This window comes from Rhipicephalus microplus, chromosome 4, assembly GCF_043290135.1.
Source record: "Rhipicephalus microplus isolate Deutch F79 chromosome 4, USDA_Rmic, whole genome shotgun sequence".
Classification (NCBI taxonomy): Eukaryota; Metazoa; Arthropoda; class Arachnida; order Ixodida; family Ixodidae; genus Rhipicephalus; species Rhipicephalus microplus.
This window is the reverse complement of record NC_134703.1, coordinates 137,394,253-137,415,385: the sequence shown is the minus strand read 5'-3', so window position 1 is coordinate 137,415,385 and position 21,133 is coordinate 137,394,253. Positions and strand designations below refer to the sequence as shown.

General features: G+C 44.3%; 1 protein-coding gene across 1 annotated transcript in view; it reads right to left on the bottom strand.

The window, feature by feature from the left end:
* LOC119172376 (uncharacterized) overlaps window positions 1–19,988 on the bottom strand; it is a 57,764-nt gene extending 37,776 nt beyond the window's left edge. Inside the window, exon 1 of the mRNA XM_037423442.2 lies at window positions 19,391–19,988. Coding sequence (XP_037279339.2) covers window positions 19,391–19,862 — 472 coding nt within the window. The 5' untranslated portion in view covers window positions 19,863–19,988. The remainder of the gene's footprint in view (window positions 1–19,390) is intronic.
* Between the last annotated feature and the right edge of the window lie 1,145 nt (window positions 19,989–21,133).

Sequence of the window (21,133 nt, the reverse complement as noted above, 5' to 3'; positions counted from 1 at the left end):
TGCAAAATCTCGTACGACAATGCACCTTTAACGCTGCCCTACATTATTTAGCGGAAGGAAGCGGGATAGTGAAGCCCGAATCGTAATCTGTGACCACGATGCACCGTAAAACTAAAGCCCATTTTGTAAAACATTATTCGTTATGGCAATGGCTTGCCATGTGCTTTCGTGTTAACGGTGTATATATTTCTTTGAAGGAACATGATTGCACATCATGATGACCATGAAATAATGGCGTGCTACGTGAATTCTTGTGGAGAATAGCTGAGAAAAAGGAAAAAAAAATATCCGTTGTGTTGACTAATGATTCTACAGAGCCATCCATCCATTTCATCCGTCTGTCCTGCCTCTATCCATTTCATTTAACCCCATTCATCTCATATATTCCTTCGCAGTGCAGAGGTAGTGCAATGGGCACAGATGTGTTCCCTTGCAGAGATTGTGGATGTCAAGGTTACCCTTCTTCATCAGAGCGTGGTACAGTATCGAGAGCAACCCAGACAGCTAACAAAAGCGAAAATGGTATACAAGCTAAGGAACTGCAGCGTAAGCACCACATATATTGCACTGTCGCGGCTTGAGCGCGATGATTGCATGCAAGGATTGAAGGGCAATCGTGGGTACGCGCTCAAAGTGATCTGACTTGAATATGTGCTGCTTAGGCTTGTACTAACCATATTCCCAGCGCAGCTATATATTTGCTGTTAGGTTAATTACACATTATTTGGGCGATCTTTTTCCACTCTGTACCTTATACCTACTTTTGCGCCTTGTGCTGTCTTGAACCGAGACCAACTCACCCAAATACTCTTATAGAACGATATATGCTGGAAGGTCACTCACATCACCGAAATAATTAACAAAGGAATCATTCATATCTTTCTATCCTTCCCTTCTCTCTTCTCGCTGCCATTTCTCGCTGCAAGCAGACTTGGTTTCCACGACCGACTTACCGTCACACCTAAAGAACTTCAGGAGCAATGAGAACACAAGAAACCCAGTTTCCACTTGAACAAGTGTGTATTCTATCAATTCAGGACAGGTAGCCAATGTGCGGATCGCTCAATGCAAGATACATGCGCGTAGAGGCAAGAAACTCTTTTCTCGTAACTCTTTGTCACAGGATAAAGTGAAGCTGTCATAAAATAAAACCCACGTGGCAAATGGAAAGTCGCTCTGCCAACGTCTGAAAAGAGATTCGGTGGTTGCGGTACGGTCGTAACAGCAATGAAACAGTGACGGAAGCCGGCCAACCTGAACGTCGTTGCCTGTAAACGCTCCATATTTTCAAGCGATAAATAGCTGAAGGAAAGTTATGAGATCCCAGAAGCAGTTTTCGAGGGTATCGAGAACGACAGCCGAAGAGCATATGAATGGCAGTCTTAGTAGATATCGGGCAGTTATTTAGAAAGCGGAACGGAAACAATAGAATGCTCTGCCCACTGGTCTAGATGCCTTTGAAGGTTTATAATGAAGGAAGTTAATAATGAACTTGATGATGAACTAATAATGAACTATAAATGAATAATGAACTTTGAAAATATCAAAATTGTATTCGTAAAACATTTTCTAAAAAAAATTGGCCCCGTATCTGCTTGTTTCACTGCAAATGTCGTCGAAAGATGATAGTCTTGCGTGTGAAGAGAGTGAACAAAACGTTTATTTGACGTTCTGCGCGAGAAAATCGGTGATTCGGATTTTGGAAGCGCTGCGTTAGAGAGTCCGATTCGTGCAGCGAAGGCGAACGAGCGCATCGAGACACGTTAGACACGAGCGCTATCTGGCAGTTATTTTCGAAAACGAAGAAAGGCGTGCGCGCCCACGGAGAAAGATGCGCGCCTGTCTCGGAGGCGATAGTGTGTAGAACGCAAAGCGACGGGCAGGTGCCACCACCATGTCGTCTCAGCAAAGCGTTGGAAACACTTGCCTTTATGAGCCTCGCGTTGCATTGTCAGCGCTAACGCTGTGGTCCTTAGAATTTCTCATGTGTGCTTCTCTCGTATAAAGACACACATACAAAATATTGACGTGTTGTTATGGTGCCTCAGATATGCGAAATAATTGCTTTTTGATTGACAATCGCACGAGTTTGAAGGCTGAAACTTGAGCAACATTGGTGAGCGCTACGGATGGTGTAGGCCTTTAGGAGTATCGCTTGGTGCCTTTTGCGGTATCTTTACGGCGGACAAACAGACAACTATACAGTGAGACCAAAATTTCCGCGTTGAAGTACGCTAAGAAAGACTATCGTCCTCAAAAAATTTTTGGCAGATCCCACGTACAGCGGGAATCGATGATATGCGAAGTACGAAAAAGAAATGTTAATATGTCACTTTGAGATCAGCACAACCTTACGAGGCGGAGGCAAATGATGCGGTACATGACTTCCGTGCCATGATTATTATGTTTATATCTGTCGTTCACCTTCGTCGTCTATTCACGTCACGTGATACCAAATTTGGTATATGTGGAGCTAGCGAAACGGCCGCGAGCACGCTATGGGCGTGTACGTTGTCATGTTTTTACATGACACGTGTGTCAGGATTATCATGTTTGCACCAGTCGTATATTTCGTCATTCATTGACGTCACGTAACACCAAATTTAATATATGTGGAGCTAGCGCATCATGAAGGGCCCAATATACTCCAGTGTAGCGTTGACGCGCGCGCACGCTGGGCACAGCGACGCTGCGCCCAGCGTGCTGTGCACAGTCATGTTATGCCATACCAACTTTGGTATCGATACCACTATCTAAACGACCAGGAGAGCTTAAAAGTCATAGGCGGCTAGATAGACAGATACGCTCAAAGTCACCGAAGTTCGGCAAAAAATGCTTCGCATTTAATAAACAGCTCTAGACCAAAAAGGTGTTCTGTACAGAAATCTCAGTTCGTAATCAACGAAGTCACTGTAATGACAAGCAAACAAGCATGTGAACGGGGCAATGTGCTCAATATTCATAGAAACTGTGCTTCTATAACCTGCACAAACACTGCGCTGTCTCTCATAGTAGTACCGAAGACTTCATGCTGCATCAAATATAAAACACAAAAAAACATAAACAGCTGAACCTGAGTACATACACCTGTTTGACGTAGCTACACGATAAAGTTTCCCTTTCTGCATTGGACAAAGTAAGGACAATATTTAACGCAGAATTTATTTCATTTCCCATTGTAATCATTAGACGAGTTACTTACTTAACGTAGGTATTGTTACCTATTTCTGTCGAGACGGAGCTAAAAGCGCTTCTTGCGCACTGTCTCTGTGGTCACTTTTTCCAGTTTGGCTTGCTACTGCATGTGTGCAAAGCGGTCGCTTTCACTCCGCTCAGAGTTGCGGTAATAAATGCTTCCTTGACGCAAAGTGCGAGAGAGCTGGAAACAAAACGGCAAACTACAGCAACAAGCTAAATACACAACACAACATTCACAGACAGTAACTATTCCTGTTACCGGACTTGCATGAACCTATACAGTTTTCTACGAGAAATTAAAAGCACGAATGGAAGTAATTTCCTCTACAGTTTCCAGAGCAATCGGGCATTCCGTATTGCAATGAGTGTTGTCTTCACTGTGGCTATTTGTTAAAGCTTAGGTTGAACAAAAAGTATTGACCGCTCACAACTAAAGTCGTCACATCATAAACCCTTGAAAAATTGAAAACTTTGCGCATTATTATTGAAAAATAAATCAACTAATACAATAGAGTGTTCGCTGTTTACACAGAATAGTTAATCTAATTATTTCGACGGGCAGTGCATGACGATGCTGAGTGTTCGCCACTAAAAAAGTGTACCGAATGATGTCGTTATAGCTGCTCTTTTGTAGAGTTGCGTTTCTCTTGAATTTCATGCGTTAACGCTATTTGGAGGGAACCGGACACCGTCGCACACTCACTGATCTACACTAATAAACTCACGTTTCTCCGTTCGTGCTGACTAAAGCCCACGCCCTTTCTTAATGCACGCTGTCAGTTACTCCAACTACATAATATACTAGTAAAACAAAACACCGCAGAACTGTTCCACTGAAATCCACACTTGAGAGCTCGGCGTCGCGTAGCCTTCAAAGAGCGGCCTACTTATGACTGAACAAGAGCACTGCTTGTTTCTTGGGGACACCCGCCTTAACGAATCGTATATGAGATGTCTAGCGTATACGGGAAGCCGACACACCAGCGAAGAATGCAGGAGGGCGTTTGCAACTGAGTTACAAATTCGAGCTGCTCCTGTCTAGATTATAGATAACGTAGCGTTTCTCATTAGCGTCGGGCGCCCACATCCTGTACCGTAGGTTTTGCACGCATCTCAAGCTCTTCACTCTAATCATTATAGTAAGGCACGTCACGGCTCTTAATGTACCAAATTAAAAAAAGATGCATGTTCTTGACGCATGTAAGATAATGACGTGCGATAAGACTCAGTTTGAAGTGACATGTCATATCACGTGACGAATTTTGTGGCACATTTTTTTTTCTTCTTTGCAGGCGAACTTAAAGGCATGCACCGCAGCCGACGACCGAGTGGATCCCTGTACATTTCACAAGAGGCACCGCTTCAACGCTGTGGGCGTGCATGAAACGTGGTAATAAAAGAAGGTAAGGGTATAACTCACAACGCCTGCGTATCTGATGTGTGCTGTCCACTGAGCGAGAAGCGCGCGCACACCGTTTGAAATGAGTAATGTCCCCTGATAATTATTAGTAACCCTCCCCAGGCTTATCGCAAGACAGAACTTTTTTAAAGCGATTTCTGATAACCAGCTTCAAGTGATTGCGTACTGACGTCAAAGCTATTCCAACCATTTCCTTACTGAACGCTGTAGCTATAGTTAAAATACATCGCGGGGCCTACGCGACAAACTATTCCTGCCTTACGAGCGTGTGACGTTTGACGCCACCTTCCTTTTCAAGGTGACATCCATGTGTACAGCTGTTACTGTAGGCGAACTGTTACGTTAGCTATAGTGTTGACGTAAATAAAGCAAATATGTGCTTGCATGGTTTAGTAGAGTTCCGTGATATCCCCAGAGGTACTAGAAATACGATACAACTCTGTAATTTTCTTTTCCTCTCCCTTTCTTACTCTTTTCTTTTTGCTTTTTCTTCCAACTAATGAATTCCCTGTCTCAATCAAGACACAAGGACGAGTGTTAGAGCTTCCGGATCTTAGATTTTTCTTCTTTAGTTCCCATGTGAATTGCAAGCTTTTTTTTTTCCATTAGACTGCAGCATTTTTAAGCGTATATTACCATAGCGACCGCACCCGAGCCTGGGCTGTAGAAATAGCGTTCTATTGCAACAGCTTTCCAACTTTGGTTGCAGTAAATGTCATATGCAGCTAAGACCTGGGCGGCATTCAGTAACGAAATCCTGCGGCTTTGCTTAGACAGATTACACGGTATAGATGATGTAGTTTTCACGGCAATCTAGTGGCTAAGGTACTCGGCTGCTGAACCGCAGGTCGCGGGTTCAAATCCCGGCTGCGGCGGCTGCATTTCTTATGGAGGCGGAAATGTTGTAGGCCCGTGTGCTCAGATTTGGGTGCACGTTAAAGAACCCCAGGTGGTCGAAATTTCCGGAGCCCTCCACTACGGCGTCTCTCATAATCATATAGTGGTTTTGGGACGTTAAACCCCACATATCAATCAATCAACCAATCAATCATTAGTTTTCACGGCAAGAAAAACAAAAAAAAACGAAAAATGCCGCAGGGGTAAGTAAACTATTACTCAGGCAATACTGCAAAGACAATTTAATTTTTTTTCAGCATTACCTTTAGATAAATGTCGCTAGGCTCCACAGGAGTGAGGACCAAAGCAAGCAAATGTTATCGCAATTTTGGATACATCAGCCACTCCGAATTTGCCGTCATATCACTTCTTCGACATTGTTTATAGAAAAAGAGTCATGGAGCAGTATCGCGGCTGGACTAAAACATTGTCACTTAGTCGCGCAATGGGATAAACTGGGCGACTCCAAAAATCTCCTTTGCAGCACGTATGAGAGCAAAGGGAACTCGCTCAGCAAACACGAGATTACTAAACCGCTGCAGCTGTTTGTTCGAAGCCGACAGAAAAGCAGCGAAGTGGCTCTCATGCATTTTTCATGCGGCATGCACCCGTACACGTTTCAAGGGAAGTTGCCAAAAAAGAAGAGAACCAAGTTGGGCGCCAAACAAGTGCGCGCAATTCATTCGAACAACGGTAACGCAAGTACCGTTCTCACCGCTGTTTTAGGCGATTCACAGAAACGTTCACACACGGACAGGCAGAGGCGACAGTACAAATCGCACGAACTCATTTTTTAAAGGTAACACGAAGGAGTGCTGACAAGCATATAATTGTTAGAGTAGAGTGGTGTTGCCTTCTCCCTTCATGGTAAGTACAAAGAATAAAAAAGAATGTGAATATAGTCTAGCCTAGACGTATATCTATTTTATTCCGACAAAAGTGACGCTTTGTGATAGCTGCAAGGCGTGAAAGTGTGGATGATTTTGTATAGAAAGAAACAAATATTGACAACCAGAAAAAAAGAACGCGTTACCATTGGTGCACGTTTTGCACTGGACAAATTCAAGATTGTTGAGCAAAAAATGACAAAAAAGAAGCTTCAATGCTTGCACGAGCAATGATAGAATGACGTCTGAATCAGAGGATGTTGGCTCCCAAATATATTGCCACAATTTTAAAGACGATAGTCTTTCTTGTGGACCTTCGTCACAAAAATTTTGGTCTGTCTGTCTTTGTATTTTGGTCTGTCGGACATTTGTCTGTTTGTCCGCTCTTAATGGCATCGGGTACTTGAAACGGCCGACCCCATCCGCAGCGCCCACCTATGTGGCTCAAGGTTAAGCGTTCATGCTTGTGCAATTGTCAAATAAAAAGCAATTATGGCGCACGTGTGGGGCACCATAACAACACGTATATATTCTGCATGAGCGTCTCTTACTAAAAAAGGCATACATAAGTAATTTTAAGGACCGTAGCGCTTATAACGCTGCGCTGACCATGCAACGCTTGTACGGAAAGGCGAATGCTTCCAACACTTTGCTAAAACGAAACGGTGGTGGCACCTACCCGTCGCCTTGCGTTCTACACCTTATCACCTCTGAGATGGGCGCGCACACCCGTCTCAGAGCCACGCGCTTTGTTTTCTAAGACAACTGCCAGATGGCGCTTATGTCTCACGTGTGACGTGACTTGATGCGTTCGTTCGCCTCCGCTGCACGCCCGAGGCCCTCTAACGCAGCGCCTCCGGAATACCTTTCACCGATTTTCTTGCACAGAACATCAAATAAATGTTTTGTTCACTCTCTCCACACGCAAGACTATCATCTTTCGACGCCATTTGCAGATTACATGCAGATACGCGGCCATTTTTTCATTTTTTTCTAATCCATCAAGTATGTGCAGAGTTACAGAGATTTATCTCACGCATTTACGTACTTTCTCTCTCTTTCCGTCCCGATGCACGTGACATACAAGCGGGAGCAAGGAGGTGGCGAGTGGGCAGAAGCTGCTCCCGTACGCCGCTGAGCGCCTCGAGCGCTTTTTCTTTTTGACACTTTTTTTTCTTTACCTCGCACCTCTACCTCCCAGCGTGATAACGAGCACACAGATGTATTTATTTATATATTGCGCAGTTCCAGCACAATAGAACACGGCGCGAGTATGCGATGTCACCCCGCGGTTGCCGCAGCGACTACGCAGGTTGCGACGCCGTTATCAGCCTTAGGCCGCAGCTGTGACGCGGTCGGGCGAGTCTGTGGCATCATTTGTGGAGATGAGCAAGATATCTATCGCGCATCGGTGCGCACGCAGCGCGATGTCATCGCAATATCTACGTATCATGTGGAAGCTGTGGTGGGTATTTATAAAATCTACAGGGAAACTGATTGATTGATTGATTGATTGATTTGTGCGGTTTAACGTCCCTAAACCACCGTATGATTATGAGAGACACCTTAGTGGAGGGCTCCGTAAATTTCGACAACCTGGGGTTCTTTAACGTGCGCCCAAATCTAAGTACACGGGCCTACAACATTTTCGCCTAAATCAGAAATGCAGCCACCGCAGCCTAGATTCGATCCCACGACCTGCGGGTCCGCAGCCGTGTGATTTAGCCACTAGACCACCATGGCAGGGCTACAGGGAAACTGTGTTGCGCAATTTCACGTGTCGCGCCCCCGATATGATTGCGAGACGTGCCGCACTAGGTTACTCCAGGCTAATTTAGGCCTCCTGGAGCTCTTTGAAGTGCGCCAGATTAGAAGAACAAGGGTGGTTTTGCATGTGAGCCGAAGAAAAACCATAAAGTAAGATTCGCGCTTATTATCTGCATGTCTGATTCCACTGTAGTTTGGAAGAATACAGAAATCATTAAGCAAGCCGTCATATTTTAAATAAAGACCTTAATTTAAATAGAAAACGCCGGAAAAGTTTTGGCTTTGAGGAAGACAAGCGTCTATGTCGAAACATTCTTTCCGGCCTGAAGCAAAGCCTGCAGGTCGATAGCAAACCACTTCGATGCAGAACCTTCTAGCTGACACTGCATAATGCAGATAGTTTCCCATTCCGAGGCACTTAAATTTAACTTCAGCAGCTACTGCCGAGTTAATAATTATTATTACCACTGTGAAATCATGACGATATGCCACAAGCACACACACACACACACACACACACACACACACACACACACACACACACACACACACACACACACACACACACACAAACAAAAATAATCCAGCCAGCTGTCTTTGCTGACCACATCCATCCACTCCGAACGGAAGAACACCTCAAACGTAAACGGATGAAGGCCAACCAAACAAAACACACTGCATCGATAATACGAGCCCTGCTGACACATTTCAGGTGCATAGGTATGGTTCCGGAAACTACTGCCCTTTCATATGAAACTTTGTATCGCGATGGTATCAAAAACAATAAAGTAAGACCCTCTCTTCAAGCCTTCTATGGAATGCAGACGCTCGATCTTTCGTAACACATAAAAGCTAATGGACTCAACGCGATAAACGTCCGGATTCTTCCTAGCAGCAAGGACTGGTAAAAGCTGAGAGTTGTGAGCATTGCAAAAAAAAGCGAATGCTTCTCCTCGTACCAAGAAGACGGCGCTGAAGCTCTTTGTTTATGTACACTGCAAAGGCCACCACGCCAGCATATTTGTTCACTATTTCATTCTAATATATAGTCACACGCGTATCACCGTGACCGTGAATTGGCATGAACGGCTGGCTCCCAGCGGCTCAGCGACCTTGGCCGCACATGTCCACAATCACTTTTCGCACTCTCTGTCTGAAACAGCTGCATGCAAAATAACTTACACTGCCAGTGTTTTGTGGAGCGCATCGCAAGTCTTTTGTTCTGTCCTTTATAGTAAGGTTTTCATTGTGACCTTGTAGCAGGGCGAATGTGCTTCAAGCAATTGTTATTTTTTTTATTTGTTCTCATTTCATTTTTCCCCAGACGGCAAACCTGCGGTACGATTGTTTCCAGCGCGTTTTAACAAAGTGTCACAAGCTGTTATCCACAGCGCGATCTTTTTCGGATAGAAATAAAGCGCGCAACATATGCCTAACGTAAAATGAGTCACTGGCCAAACGCGGTTACAGCGCGTGGGTCTTTCTTTCGCGAGATGGACGCGAGGGAAGCGGCATCGCGAAAATACTTCAGCGCATATTCTCGGAAGAATGATGTCGCGCAACTGGAAAACAATGCTGGTATATTCCGTTCAACATGCAGGAGCTTCGTTTCTCTGTATTCATCATATGATTCCTGCAGCTCGCTCACAAAAGACTAAACCTTTCACTGTGTATCGCAATGTGGAAGGAACATCTTCAGCGAAAATTGAAGAGAGTGCTGCGCCTTTCCTGCTTGTTGAAAAGGCGTCAAGCGCGGAGCACCATACAGAGGCCACCTCTGTTGGCCACCCACAGTCACACGTCGCCTAGTGGAGCGGTCAACACAGGCATAAAACATGGGTAACAATGCTCAGAACAAGTGCACACATACACAAACACACACGCACTACACACACACACACACACACACACACACACACACACACACACACACACACACACACACACATATATATATATATATATATATATATATATATATATATATATATATATATATATATATATATATATATATATATATATATATATATATATATATATATATATATATATATATATATGTCCTGTGTGCTTCCTTGGGCAGCGGTATATATATGTGTTGAGGTAGCATCTCCGTTCATTTATTTTCTCATTTGCTTGTGCGGCGCAACTTCAAATCTTCTTTCTTGTTCGCCATAAATGTTTTCTTTTTTCTACCAAAGCCTGGGGCGTTGGTGGCATCGACAAATTAAGTTGACTGGCTTTTCGATGCGTCGTTGTTAATTTCAATCCTCCATCAATCCCTCGAGAAATAAACGAAGTAACAAGAGATGATGAAATTTAATAACGAAGCCCCGCCGCTATCCAAGCGGTAAGCGACCGAACTTTCAGGATGGAAAGGTCGGCGTAGTCTTTATAAAAGCACGGGGTTAATAACGTTATGCTAATCAAAAGTAGGAGAATTTTTCTTTGACGCCCGTGCGAGTGCCTTTCAGAAATTGCATACAGGGACATCACCTTCCCCGAGTAATCATATTTGCTCTAGGCCGACGTTAAGAATACCATCTCCGACATTTAAACTCCTCCCGCAGCGACAAAGACGGTAGCAACGGCATACCCAGAATCGCTGACGTCTTCACAAGCGCACTTGCGACGCGCTGACTGGAGAAAGAGAGCTACCGTTCAATTTATTCTCGGCATGATCGATGCGCCCTTTATGTACACAGTGCGACTTGTTAATTTTATAGTAACAGGCTGTAGAAGATACCTAAATCTGCTGCTCTCTTTGTTCCTGCGTTTTTTTTTTCTTATGCACCTCCTCCCGTGGACTTATAATGAGTCATGTGGCATATTTTGCACCTACTTCTTTAACACCTATTCAAAGGTAAATCCTAACGCAACGCTCTTTGTTACTTAACTGCAAATGATAGAACGAAGAAAATGGAAGCGCTATACTTTTTTGTAGCGAGCGCATGTGCACCTAGCATGTCCTGCGAGAATGGTTTCTTTCTCGGAAGTCGGGGAAAACATGTGGCTTCTGATCTTTGTTGTGGCGTGCCAATCTGACAGTTCAGATAGTTATCCGCCTTCAGTTGGAGCTCGTTGACTAGGGTATATAATAGTTAGCGCAGCGTATGACCAAATTACTTTGAGCAGAAGCGTTTTGAGTTGAATTTGTACTTTAAGATAAATCATTTCGGCGAGGTTGTAAAGATCAACTTTGCGAAGCCCAATTCGGATAGTGTGCTCGTGAATATACTAGGAGAACCCAAATTTGCCCGGAATGATCAATGCAGAAGAAGCTTCACGTTAACAATTGCCTCAATATCGAACAATGTGAGTAGTGATAGCGAAGCTGCAACCGCCGCGATTTATCTCATATACGAAGAAGTACTATGGCCCGTCCGCGGTGGCAAACATCCACGCGTTGGGCGACTACTATTCACTCCGCATGCGGCGGCTCCCTGTAGATGTGTCGCACAGCGTGTTCTAGCATCATAGCCTTCATTTTTGAGTGGTAAATTTGAATGCCGAAAGTGTTGGTATGAAGAATCGTACATTTGAAATTTACGAAGACGATGTTGGTAGAAGGAACGAGGCATATTCTATACCCGAAATATACATCTTGTAAACTTGATTCATGCTTATGAAACCCAGCAGAAAAGACACATTCAGGAACAGGCAAAACAAGACTCGACTTCATCTCTGCGTGAGTGTTTTTTTTTGTCCGTTCCTCGGTAGCTATCATGACTCAACAACTAGCCCATAAGTACACACTGATTTCTCTTACACATCGTTCCGTTCTAAAAAAAAAGACGACGTTTACAAGGCTGAAAACCAGAAATGCCACAATGCGTGGTATATAGCTTTAACTGCGACACGCGCACAATATATTGAAATTTTTGTATGTGCTGTACTTATTGTATACATATGTATTCATTACTTTCTTGGCTTGAACAGTGAAACTTTTTGTGTTTATTGTTTCGCATTTAATATGTTTTTATTTTCACTTTAATCACACAACATATGAAGTATAAATTTGTGGTGTTTTTTTTCTCTTTTGTCCAGTACATGCGTTATTATGAAGTAATTTTCTATGTCGCTCCTTGTGTTCACGATGAGTGTATGAAACACTCACGTCAAACAATCTTTTTTCCACTTATTGTTTCAACTATGTATCTTGTAACTGCCCACGTACTTGGACCTAAGGGTCTGCAGTATGTAATAAATAAATAAATAAATAAATAAATAAATAAATAAATAAATAAATAAATAAATAAATAAATAAATAAAAATTGAACGTTGAGCGAAAGGAAAAACCTAATGCTTATATGAGAAACCATTCAGTACATTGCGTAGCAAAACGTGGATAATGTAGTAAACGTGAGAGCTGTGATAGTTAAGATAATGCACGAATACATAAAGGAACGCTTGACGATGTGTTATCGTTATCGACAATTTATTTAACGGTAATGAGAAAAAAAAAGCCACAGGAAGGAAAGGATGAAGCACACGGAAAAGAATCCTTGCAGAAGAGATACATATATTCGAATGTGAAGGGAAGCAAACGTGTTCGCGAAGCACTTAGTTTAAAATGGAGCGAGCGGGATCGCGCTCCGCACAGTTGCTTTTGTTTCAACGGCATTGAAACAGTAATGAGAAGCACTATTTACGTTTTTCCACAGAGTGATCGCGACTGCAATATCACGTGCTGTCATTGCATTACAACGTTCTTTTTTAATTTACCGTGAAATAAATCGCACGCAGATGCACACTTCAGACAACATTCACTGCGGACAACATACTTCGTGTTCAAATAGGACGGAGCAAACATTCTTACATATCTTTGAACTACTGTTACAAACGGTACTATTAACGCCTAAATATACTTACAATACGACGCTACCACCCGCATAAACACTTAACAACTGTTGGGATTGCTATTCATTGTATCTCTGTACCTTTTCGTGTAACTCATAACTTGCTTGACGCAAAAGACACAAATGCTTCTCGAGCTTCTAACTTTTCAGCAAGCAAAATTTAAATGAAGGAGCAGGAGGACTATGAAGGAAACGCTGGAAGGTCAACCAAGCACGCGTTCGAAGCATGCAGAGGGAACATGACTGTGTTCCGAATTCCTTATTGAACTAAACGGGACGAAATGACGATAGAGGTATGTACAAATGTTGTATGTACAAATGTTGTACAGATATGTTCAACACACGCACACGTTTCATATAGACAGTTGTTTGCAGTAGCGTAACGATGCCAATAGCGACATCGGTATTAGCTAACACCCCGAGTGATAAGCTGTTACGTAGCACTTGTGCTCGCGAGGATGGTAGCCTTGCACACTGCTTCACGACTCAACTTAGACGGCTGTATCATATATATATATATATATATATATATATATATATATATATATATATATATATATATATATATATATGGTGTGTGTGTAATGTTTTTTTTTCAAATTTGTATTTGTATAGCCAGCAGTGCAACCACAATTGACATTTCATGAGGATGTTTTCTTCAAGAGCAGTTCCGATACCTGGCATGGCTCTGAATCTTGAATAGTTCTTCATCGGAAGGTTGAATCACATACTTGCGCACAGGTGGGCATGGGGGGGGGGGGGGCGCTTCGATGAACCTGCTCCCTTCCCCCCCAAAAATAGAAAAAGATGGGGGGGGGGGGGGATTCCTGCATACGCCTGTGGATGTACTTCCTTGTGTTCACCATGCGAAATGGATCTGGTGCATTGCCTGAAGTAGGCATACGCGGCGAACGCGGCCACGAAAAGAGTCTTGACGGATGCACCGCACGCACTGTGACGCCATCTATCGCGGAATACGGAAACTCGCATCGCGAAACCAGTTGACTTGCTCACCAAATAGTTGCACAGTCGAAATAGTTGTGCAACTCCAAATATTGCACAATCCAAATAGCACAATCCAAATAGCACAATCCAAATAGCACAATTCAAATTGCACAATCCAAATAGCACTATCCGAATAGTTGTGCGCGCTTGTGTATTCTTCTGTTAAGCTGGCATGAACGATAACTGTTAAAGTTCCGTACAGTTCGGGCATGGCTTTTCGCAGTCACGCAATACCATTACTACCACTGCTATTACTACTACTACTACTACTACTACTACAAACAATATTTCGATTGATAATAATAATTCATAGCAAATAAGCTGTTATCTGTCAAGTGGCCACTTGACGGAGTCGGAGCTCGAAACCACCAGTGCAAGCATTGGTGGCTCGAATCGCAATGATGAAGCATTATGCGGGCACCTGCATTCGTAACCAGAGGAGAAAGCCATAAACCAGAAAAAATATCAAAGCGATTCGAGCATGCTCAGGCGAACGTGAGTGAGAAGTTGCCTGAAAGCTTCAATAAAAGCTTAACTTAGCGTGAATGTATAATGAGAGGCGCAACACTAATCTTTCTTCGCATTTAAAATGGATGTCACATAACTCAAGGTATTTGTTTGAGTCAACAAAAAACGCTGACCACGAGGCAATGCGATCCACATGGCGTGCAATCAGGCATGCCACGTAGGGAGGATCGGGCAGCGTCGACCAATATCGCAAACGCATGGTGGCGCTATGTAGAAAATCCTTCCACAAATTCTCCTTTCGGCGCACCAAAATTTGCGTGCATGGTCATTGCATTGTGGCAAAAAAATATTCCTGTTAGACATCTAGCCATAGCCGCTGGTTCCTAATACGTTAATGCCTGGAAACGTGTAATGTTGCGGATATCATCATCATCATCATCAGCCTGACTACATCCACTGCAGGACAAAGGCCTCTCCCATGTTACGCCAGTTAACCCGGTGCTGTGCTTGCTGCTGCCAATTTATACCCGCAAACTTCTTAATCTCATCTGCCTAGCTAACCTTCTGTCAGCGATGGCGTAGTGGTTAGAGCATCCGCCTCGCATGCAAAAGGTCCGTGGTTCAAATCCCAGTGCCGCGCAGTTCCCAACCGGATAAAAAAAAAATCCGCGTGGTGATGGTTTTGGATTAAGAGGCCTGGGGTGCGGCCTCACCGGTAACCACCGCCGGGAACGCACTCCCTCACCAGAGAAGGATTGGCCACCCTGGTGCAGTATCTGGCCACTACCTCCCACATGCATATGTTGCGAATATAGTTAGCGTTATATACCGCTCATTTGAGGCATCTCTGTAAGTAATTGCTTTGGCAACAATGACATGTACCAAGATGTCGGCGCTTTTTCGGCCCAGCCTTTGAAAGCTAGATCCTGAACTAACTCCATGCACTCGGCGTTCTTTTGGCACGCCACATTTTAGATTTCAATTTGCATTAAGCAAATGCACGTTACTCGCGTACGAAACCCACACTGCTCTCTTCTTAGCAGTTACTCCCGAATTTTTCGCTGTACCATTGATGGCATTCATGAAGGACGGAAAGTTCAACTATAGTCTGGTAGCAATGCAAGTTCAGAAAAGACATTGCATAGCTACCGAGATTGCCAAAGAAAAATGTGCTGTCCGTGCGACTCCACGCGTGTCGGAGTATGCACGCTAAACATTTCGTAAAAAAAAAGCGGCCATGAAGCAAATAAAGACAACAACGCTTGAAGGTCCACTTCGAGAATATGAGCAAGCAAGCAAGCCCAAATATGTTTCTTCCAAACATGATGAGTAGTCTTCCGCTTCATGTTGTACGTGCTTCAAATGCACACGCTATCAAACTTCTCCCTTTATATTCATGTCGAAGTGTTTCTTTTTATTTTAATTCTTACTTTCATCATCTGCAATGAGCAACGAAATTATTATTTCTGTAATTGAAATGTTTTCACTGGTTTTGCTCCTGCTGTCAGACATGCAAGTCCGAGGTGAAGGCCTCATCACAAGACATACGGGTCTCCTTTTGCCATACCTCATGAAAATGTTTCACACTGTGAATTGTGTATCTATGTCTGGTGTAGCGTGCCAGGCATGTTGCCAGACGCGCACAGATAACTTTTTAGCGGAGGTGGGTCTTCAGCGGAACCCGAAATTTACCGCCAGATTTGCTCAAAGAACAATGACAAGGAGGTTCTAGAGGCACACAAGGCGCACACCGAAAGCCACAATGGCAATGAAAACCCGTGTCAATAAAAAGAAATAACAGAACTTATTTGTTAACCCACCCCTTATGTAATACCCCTCGGGGGTCTTTAAGGAAATAAAGTGAAGTGAAGTGAAGTGAACAGAAAGCTTACGCAATTAGAAGTAAATGACTGGTTTTTCGAACAAGCTTCGCGTCGCCTAATAAAACTGACTATTACATCGCTAGCAACTTATTACCCAGATTCACATAATCTTACCTCAAATATAGCATTAACATTTTTTTACGCAGGCATTGTAGAAAATATGTATGATTTTTGTGTGCACTGTCGCTGCAATATATTTATACTTGATGGGTACCCGGCAGATACGGCATATTCAATGAGTCCCTAGACACTCTTTTTGTTTATATGCTCGCAAACTGGACTGGTGAAGTTAACCAGAATAAACCATTCATAGCACGTAGTTTAGCAGTTCACACTCAGTACAAGCGCTTTAGTGACCTCCATGCGTTGTTCATCGTTAATGGGGATGAGAAGAACTCGATTAAGTGTAACCATCACTGAGGAGCCTAGTAATATAGTTTAAAATTAGGGAGGCTTCGAATTTCAGGTGGCATTGTAATGCATAAAAGAAATAAAAGGCGGTGTGCATTGGAACTTGCCCTACGAACACGGTTGACTACGATCTAGGATTAGGTGGTGTGATATGATACGGAAATGTGTAGCTACAAAGTTTGGCGACACAGAAATATGAGAATCCTGCAGTTGTATTAAGTTAGACTTATGCAGATATATAGGATCTCAGATGAAGTTTTCGTGCAATAAAACAATTAATAATACACACAGGCAGACACGACGTAGTGTCCTTTACACTGCTACTCTTTTATGAAAACAAAAATTCTCTTGAAGCACACCTGAGTGAAAATTGGAATTTTGCATCAACGAAATCCGCTAAATTAAGTATTTGAACTTTTAAACAGTTTTATTTTTTTCCGATAAAACGTTTTGAATGTTAGGTAGTTTATTCTAGCGTGACTAAATAACACAAGAAAAGTTGCATAGTAAGCGACCAAGCAGCGCCATGTGAAGATTTTTCGTTGACTCGCCATTTCATATAAATTATTCAACAGGCGCAGATGAAGAACATTGACCAATCGCCGCATATAGTGGGACATACTACCACACTACTATATCTTCTGGGCGACAAAGTCTTCCTGCTTCATTGCGTGTCCAACATCATAGCTTACAATTTGGAACGTTCTATTATAAACGCCCTCTGGCATTGCATAACATTGGTCAGGCCTAAAGCTGGATAGTTTTTTCTACCACAAAACCGCGCAGTCCTTCAACGACTCTGTTTGAAGTTTTGAAATAGCCACAGCGGAGATGCGGTAATCAGCATCGATGCCGAAGTCAACGTTCAAGATGAGCCATTGCGACGCATCGAAGTTGCAAACGCGTATTCATCTTCCTCAGACATAACTAATTACCTGATGCGAACGCTACAACCTTGTTGTAGCGTTCGCATCACGTATGGGCCGCGTAGCGGTAAGCCCATGCTTACAGCATTGCTGTTATCGTTCGCAAAGCTGCTCGTATCACAAGTACACATCACACCAAAAAACATTTGGGGGTAATCATCAGAATTCTTAAGCCTGGTTTCATTTTTGGTTATATTATACACCAGAAAATGCGGGTAGCTTTTTACACCCAATAATATGCGCCAACCAAACAGAAAAGTAAGCATCTATAGGGCAGATCAAGATAGAGCTTAATTCCTTCTAGGGAAATAGTTCGCATAAACGTTAAAGCATACTCTAGATATTTCAACGCGAACCTTTAGAGCAGGCTGACTGTCCTGAATGACTTGCAAACTAAGACTGTATTACTTTTTCGCGCTGATTTTGTAACATACCTTATACTTTAAACCGGCGCGATATTGGCGTACTGAAAAAAAGTACTTGACATTTTAGCTGGAGTTCTAGAGCCTGACCGACGACGCATTTTCTTTTGCTCGCAGAAACTCCACACACCCTGTTCAAAATGTTTTCCTGTTGAGTGTATCGCGAAACATTCCAATACTATACCCTGCGCGCGATATATACGGCAGAACTAATTCTTGGAACAGCTGTCGAAGAACTTCAGAAATGCAATGACGCATAAACTATCATTCACATTAACTTGTTATGATCGTTTTGTATGCGAGTCATTGCTCCTCTGCGCACTCACATACTCGCCTGATATTCATTCGCCGAGAAAAAAAAATTATGAGTTATAATCAGAAAGCGTAGTTCAACAAACCTTCAAGCAGTTTAATTCCTTTTTTTTTTTTGTAGACACCGAATACGTATCACGTGTCTTTCTTTGTAAGAGCACGTGGTCTCGTCCATCCTCGGCTTTTTTGCAAAGTAGTGCACCCGCGCTTACACGTTTCTGCCTGAACAAGATATTTTAAAACATAAACGCTCTGGTCTTCATTAAACGCCGTGCTTCAGATACTTTTGAAAGCCAAACTATATTGAAGTCGTAACTGAATAATAAAAGTATGCTCCCTAAGCACTAAAAAGAGAAGTACAGTCATGACTGCTTTAATGTTTATACACGGATCGTGGCTTAAATTCAATTGCATTAAATCCCACGAATATTCCCTAATCCCAGAGTTCTACGACGACATCGCCAAAGGATGTGCGAACGTAGCAACAGCGCGGGTTAGCTCGACTTCGAAAGACCTTCGAGCGCTGGGCGCTCGAAGCTCTTTCGAAGCGATGTCGCAAGCGGCGCCGTTCAGACAGTTCCATCAAGTTACAAGTTAACGAGCCCCGAGAGCTCGCGTATGAACGGAGATCGCGGAGATCGGCGCGCGGGTCGATACACGGAGAAGATCGCAGCGGGCTTTAAACCGCGTCGGTGTTGAAATAAAGCGCAGATATAATACATCAGACAGTGCATTAGACCAAGTGAACATTGAAGTGCACCAGACATGATGTAATTTTTGAAGTTTCGGTAATCGTGAGAGCAGTGGACATCGAGTGAACAGTGTCGCGCGAGGCGGCCCGTTCGGGAATTCCCTAGGAGGACGGCGCACGCGACTACGGCGTGGGACCTCCTGTTCTGCGCCGAGCGGAGGAGAGCATTGAGATTCTTTACCGGGTGGCATGCTTCCATTCTCGGCGGCCAGTTTGAGCTCCTCGGGGTCGACTTCCTCGATGACGGTGCGTCCCATGGCCTCGTCGAGCGCCTGGGCCCGGCGCAGTGCCACTTGCTTGGCCATGACCACCTGTCGCTTGGCGATCAGCTTGCACCGGTCGCAGACGCAGTCCACGTACGGGCAGAAGCGCTTGTGGCCCCGCAGCAGCACCATTTTGTTGTGGTTCTTGCAACGGGCGCAATTCGGTGTGCGACCCGAAGGCGTATTGGTGGTCGCGGGAGCAGCAGCCGCCGCTGGCGGCGGAGTGGATCCGGCCGCGGCGGGCGCCGAGCCCGTCGAGCGCGCTGCCGCGGCGCCTCCGCTGCGTGGTTTGCTGGCGCCGTTGACTGAGCCACCATCGCCGCCCCCCTTGCCGCCTTCCGGACTGTGAGCGATGATCAAGTTCAGCTCTTGCCGCACCATCACGGGCATTACAACGGCCGCCGCACAGCTGACTTGACTATACGCGACTGACTCGCCAGCCGATAACCAGCGGAACGTACGCGATCACGTGACGCCCTGGCTGCTGCCGCCGGCTGCTTCTGCTGCTGCTCCGCCGCGGCGCCCCCAAGTGCCCAGCGACGCCCTAACAGCGAAGGACGAGCGGCGCCGCGCGATTGCCACATCGCTGGCGCGGAGCTTTTTTTCCCCAGCGCGTTCCCTTCCTAGGTGCCGCCCGCCGAACAGATGCGCGCTGGGGAGAATCCGCCCTGACAACTAGAGACCTCTCTGCCCCAGGTTTTCTGACACTTTCTCGCCACCTCTAGCGTGCGCAAGGGAGTGCGGTACCGATTCAGCGGCAGATCCATTTTCCGAATAGTCTTAATAAAGCAGAGGAGTATTTCAGCAGAACTTTTGCCTCGTGGAAACTCTGGTACTTAAAACACGAACACGTACATATATGACAAATATTAAAAAGATATAAGCATCTACAAAGCCGTTTGTCTGTCAACTTTTTGATCGGAGGCTGATCTTCCATATGAAGGCTGGTTTGGAGATGCATGTGCAGGAGCACAGCGATCCGAGCCCTCCACTACGGCGTCTCTAAAAATCATATGGTGGTTTTGGGACGTTAAACCCCACATATCAATCAATCAGGAGCACAGCGAAAGAACGGCACATCGCGCGTGTGCCAAACGTAATGTTTATGTGTACCATCATATACTTAATGACATAAGAAAGAGAGGTAGGTTTCAGGAAGGCAAATTAAGCAAAATATGAGGCATGGAAAACCTGCCCAGGACGTAAGACCTTGCTCAACGCTCCTTAAAAAAGTGGTCTAATAACCTGGCTGAGCCCGATTCCTCTCGCGTCACCCTTGTGCACACCAAAAACAAACACATGCTAACGCCACGTGTGAGATGTTTAATGAAAGTTATATGAACAGTGAGGCAATAACAAAAAAAATGCCTATTCAAGAGTTGTTACGCCGTGAAACAGCTCATTACGCTAATACAGTCAACAGCTTCCCCTCAGCATGCGACTATTAGCTTAACTTTCATACTTGTGAATCGTTACCGCATAGTTTTTATGACATCGGGCGGCCTCCTAGCTGCCTCTGGTAATGATCGGCGGCCATATATTCGGCGCGGGGGCTGCTGCCGCAGTTGCCATTTTTCATTCTGACAAGCGATCGACAACGGGTTACAAAGTGCTTCGTATATTGTGTCTGCCGTTCGAAGCGATGCTGTTGCTTCCCCCCC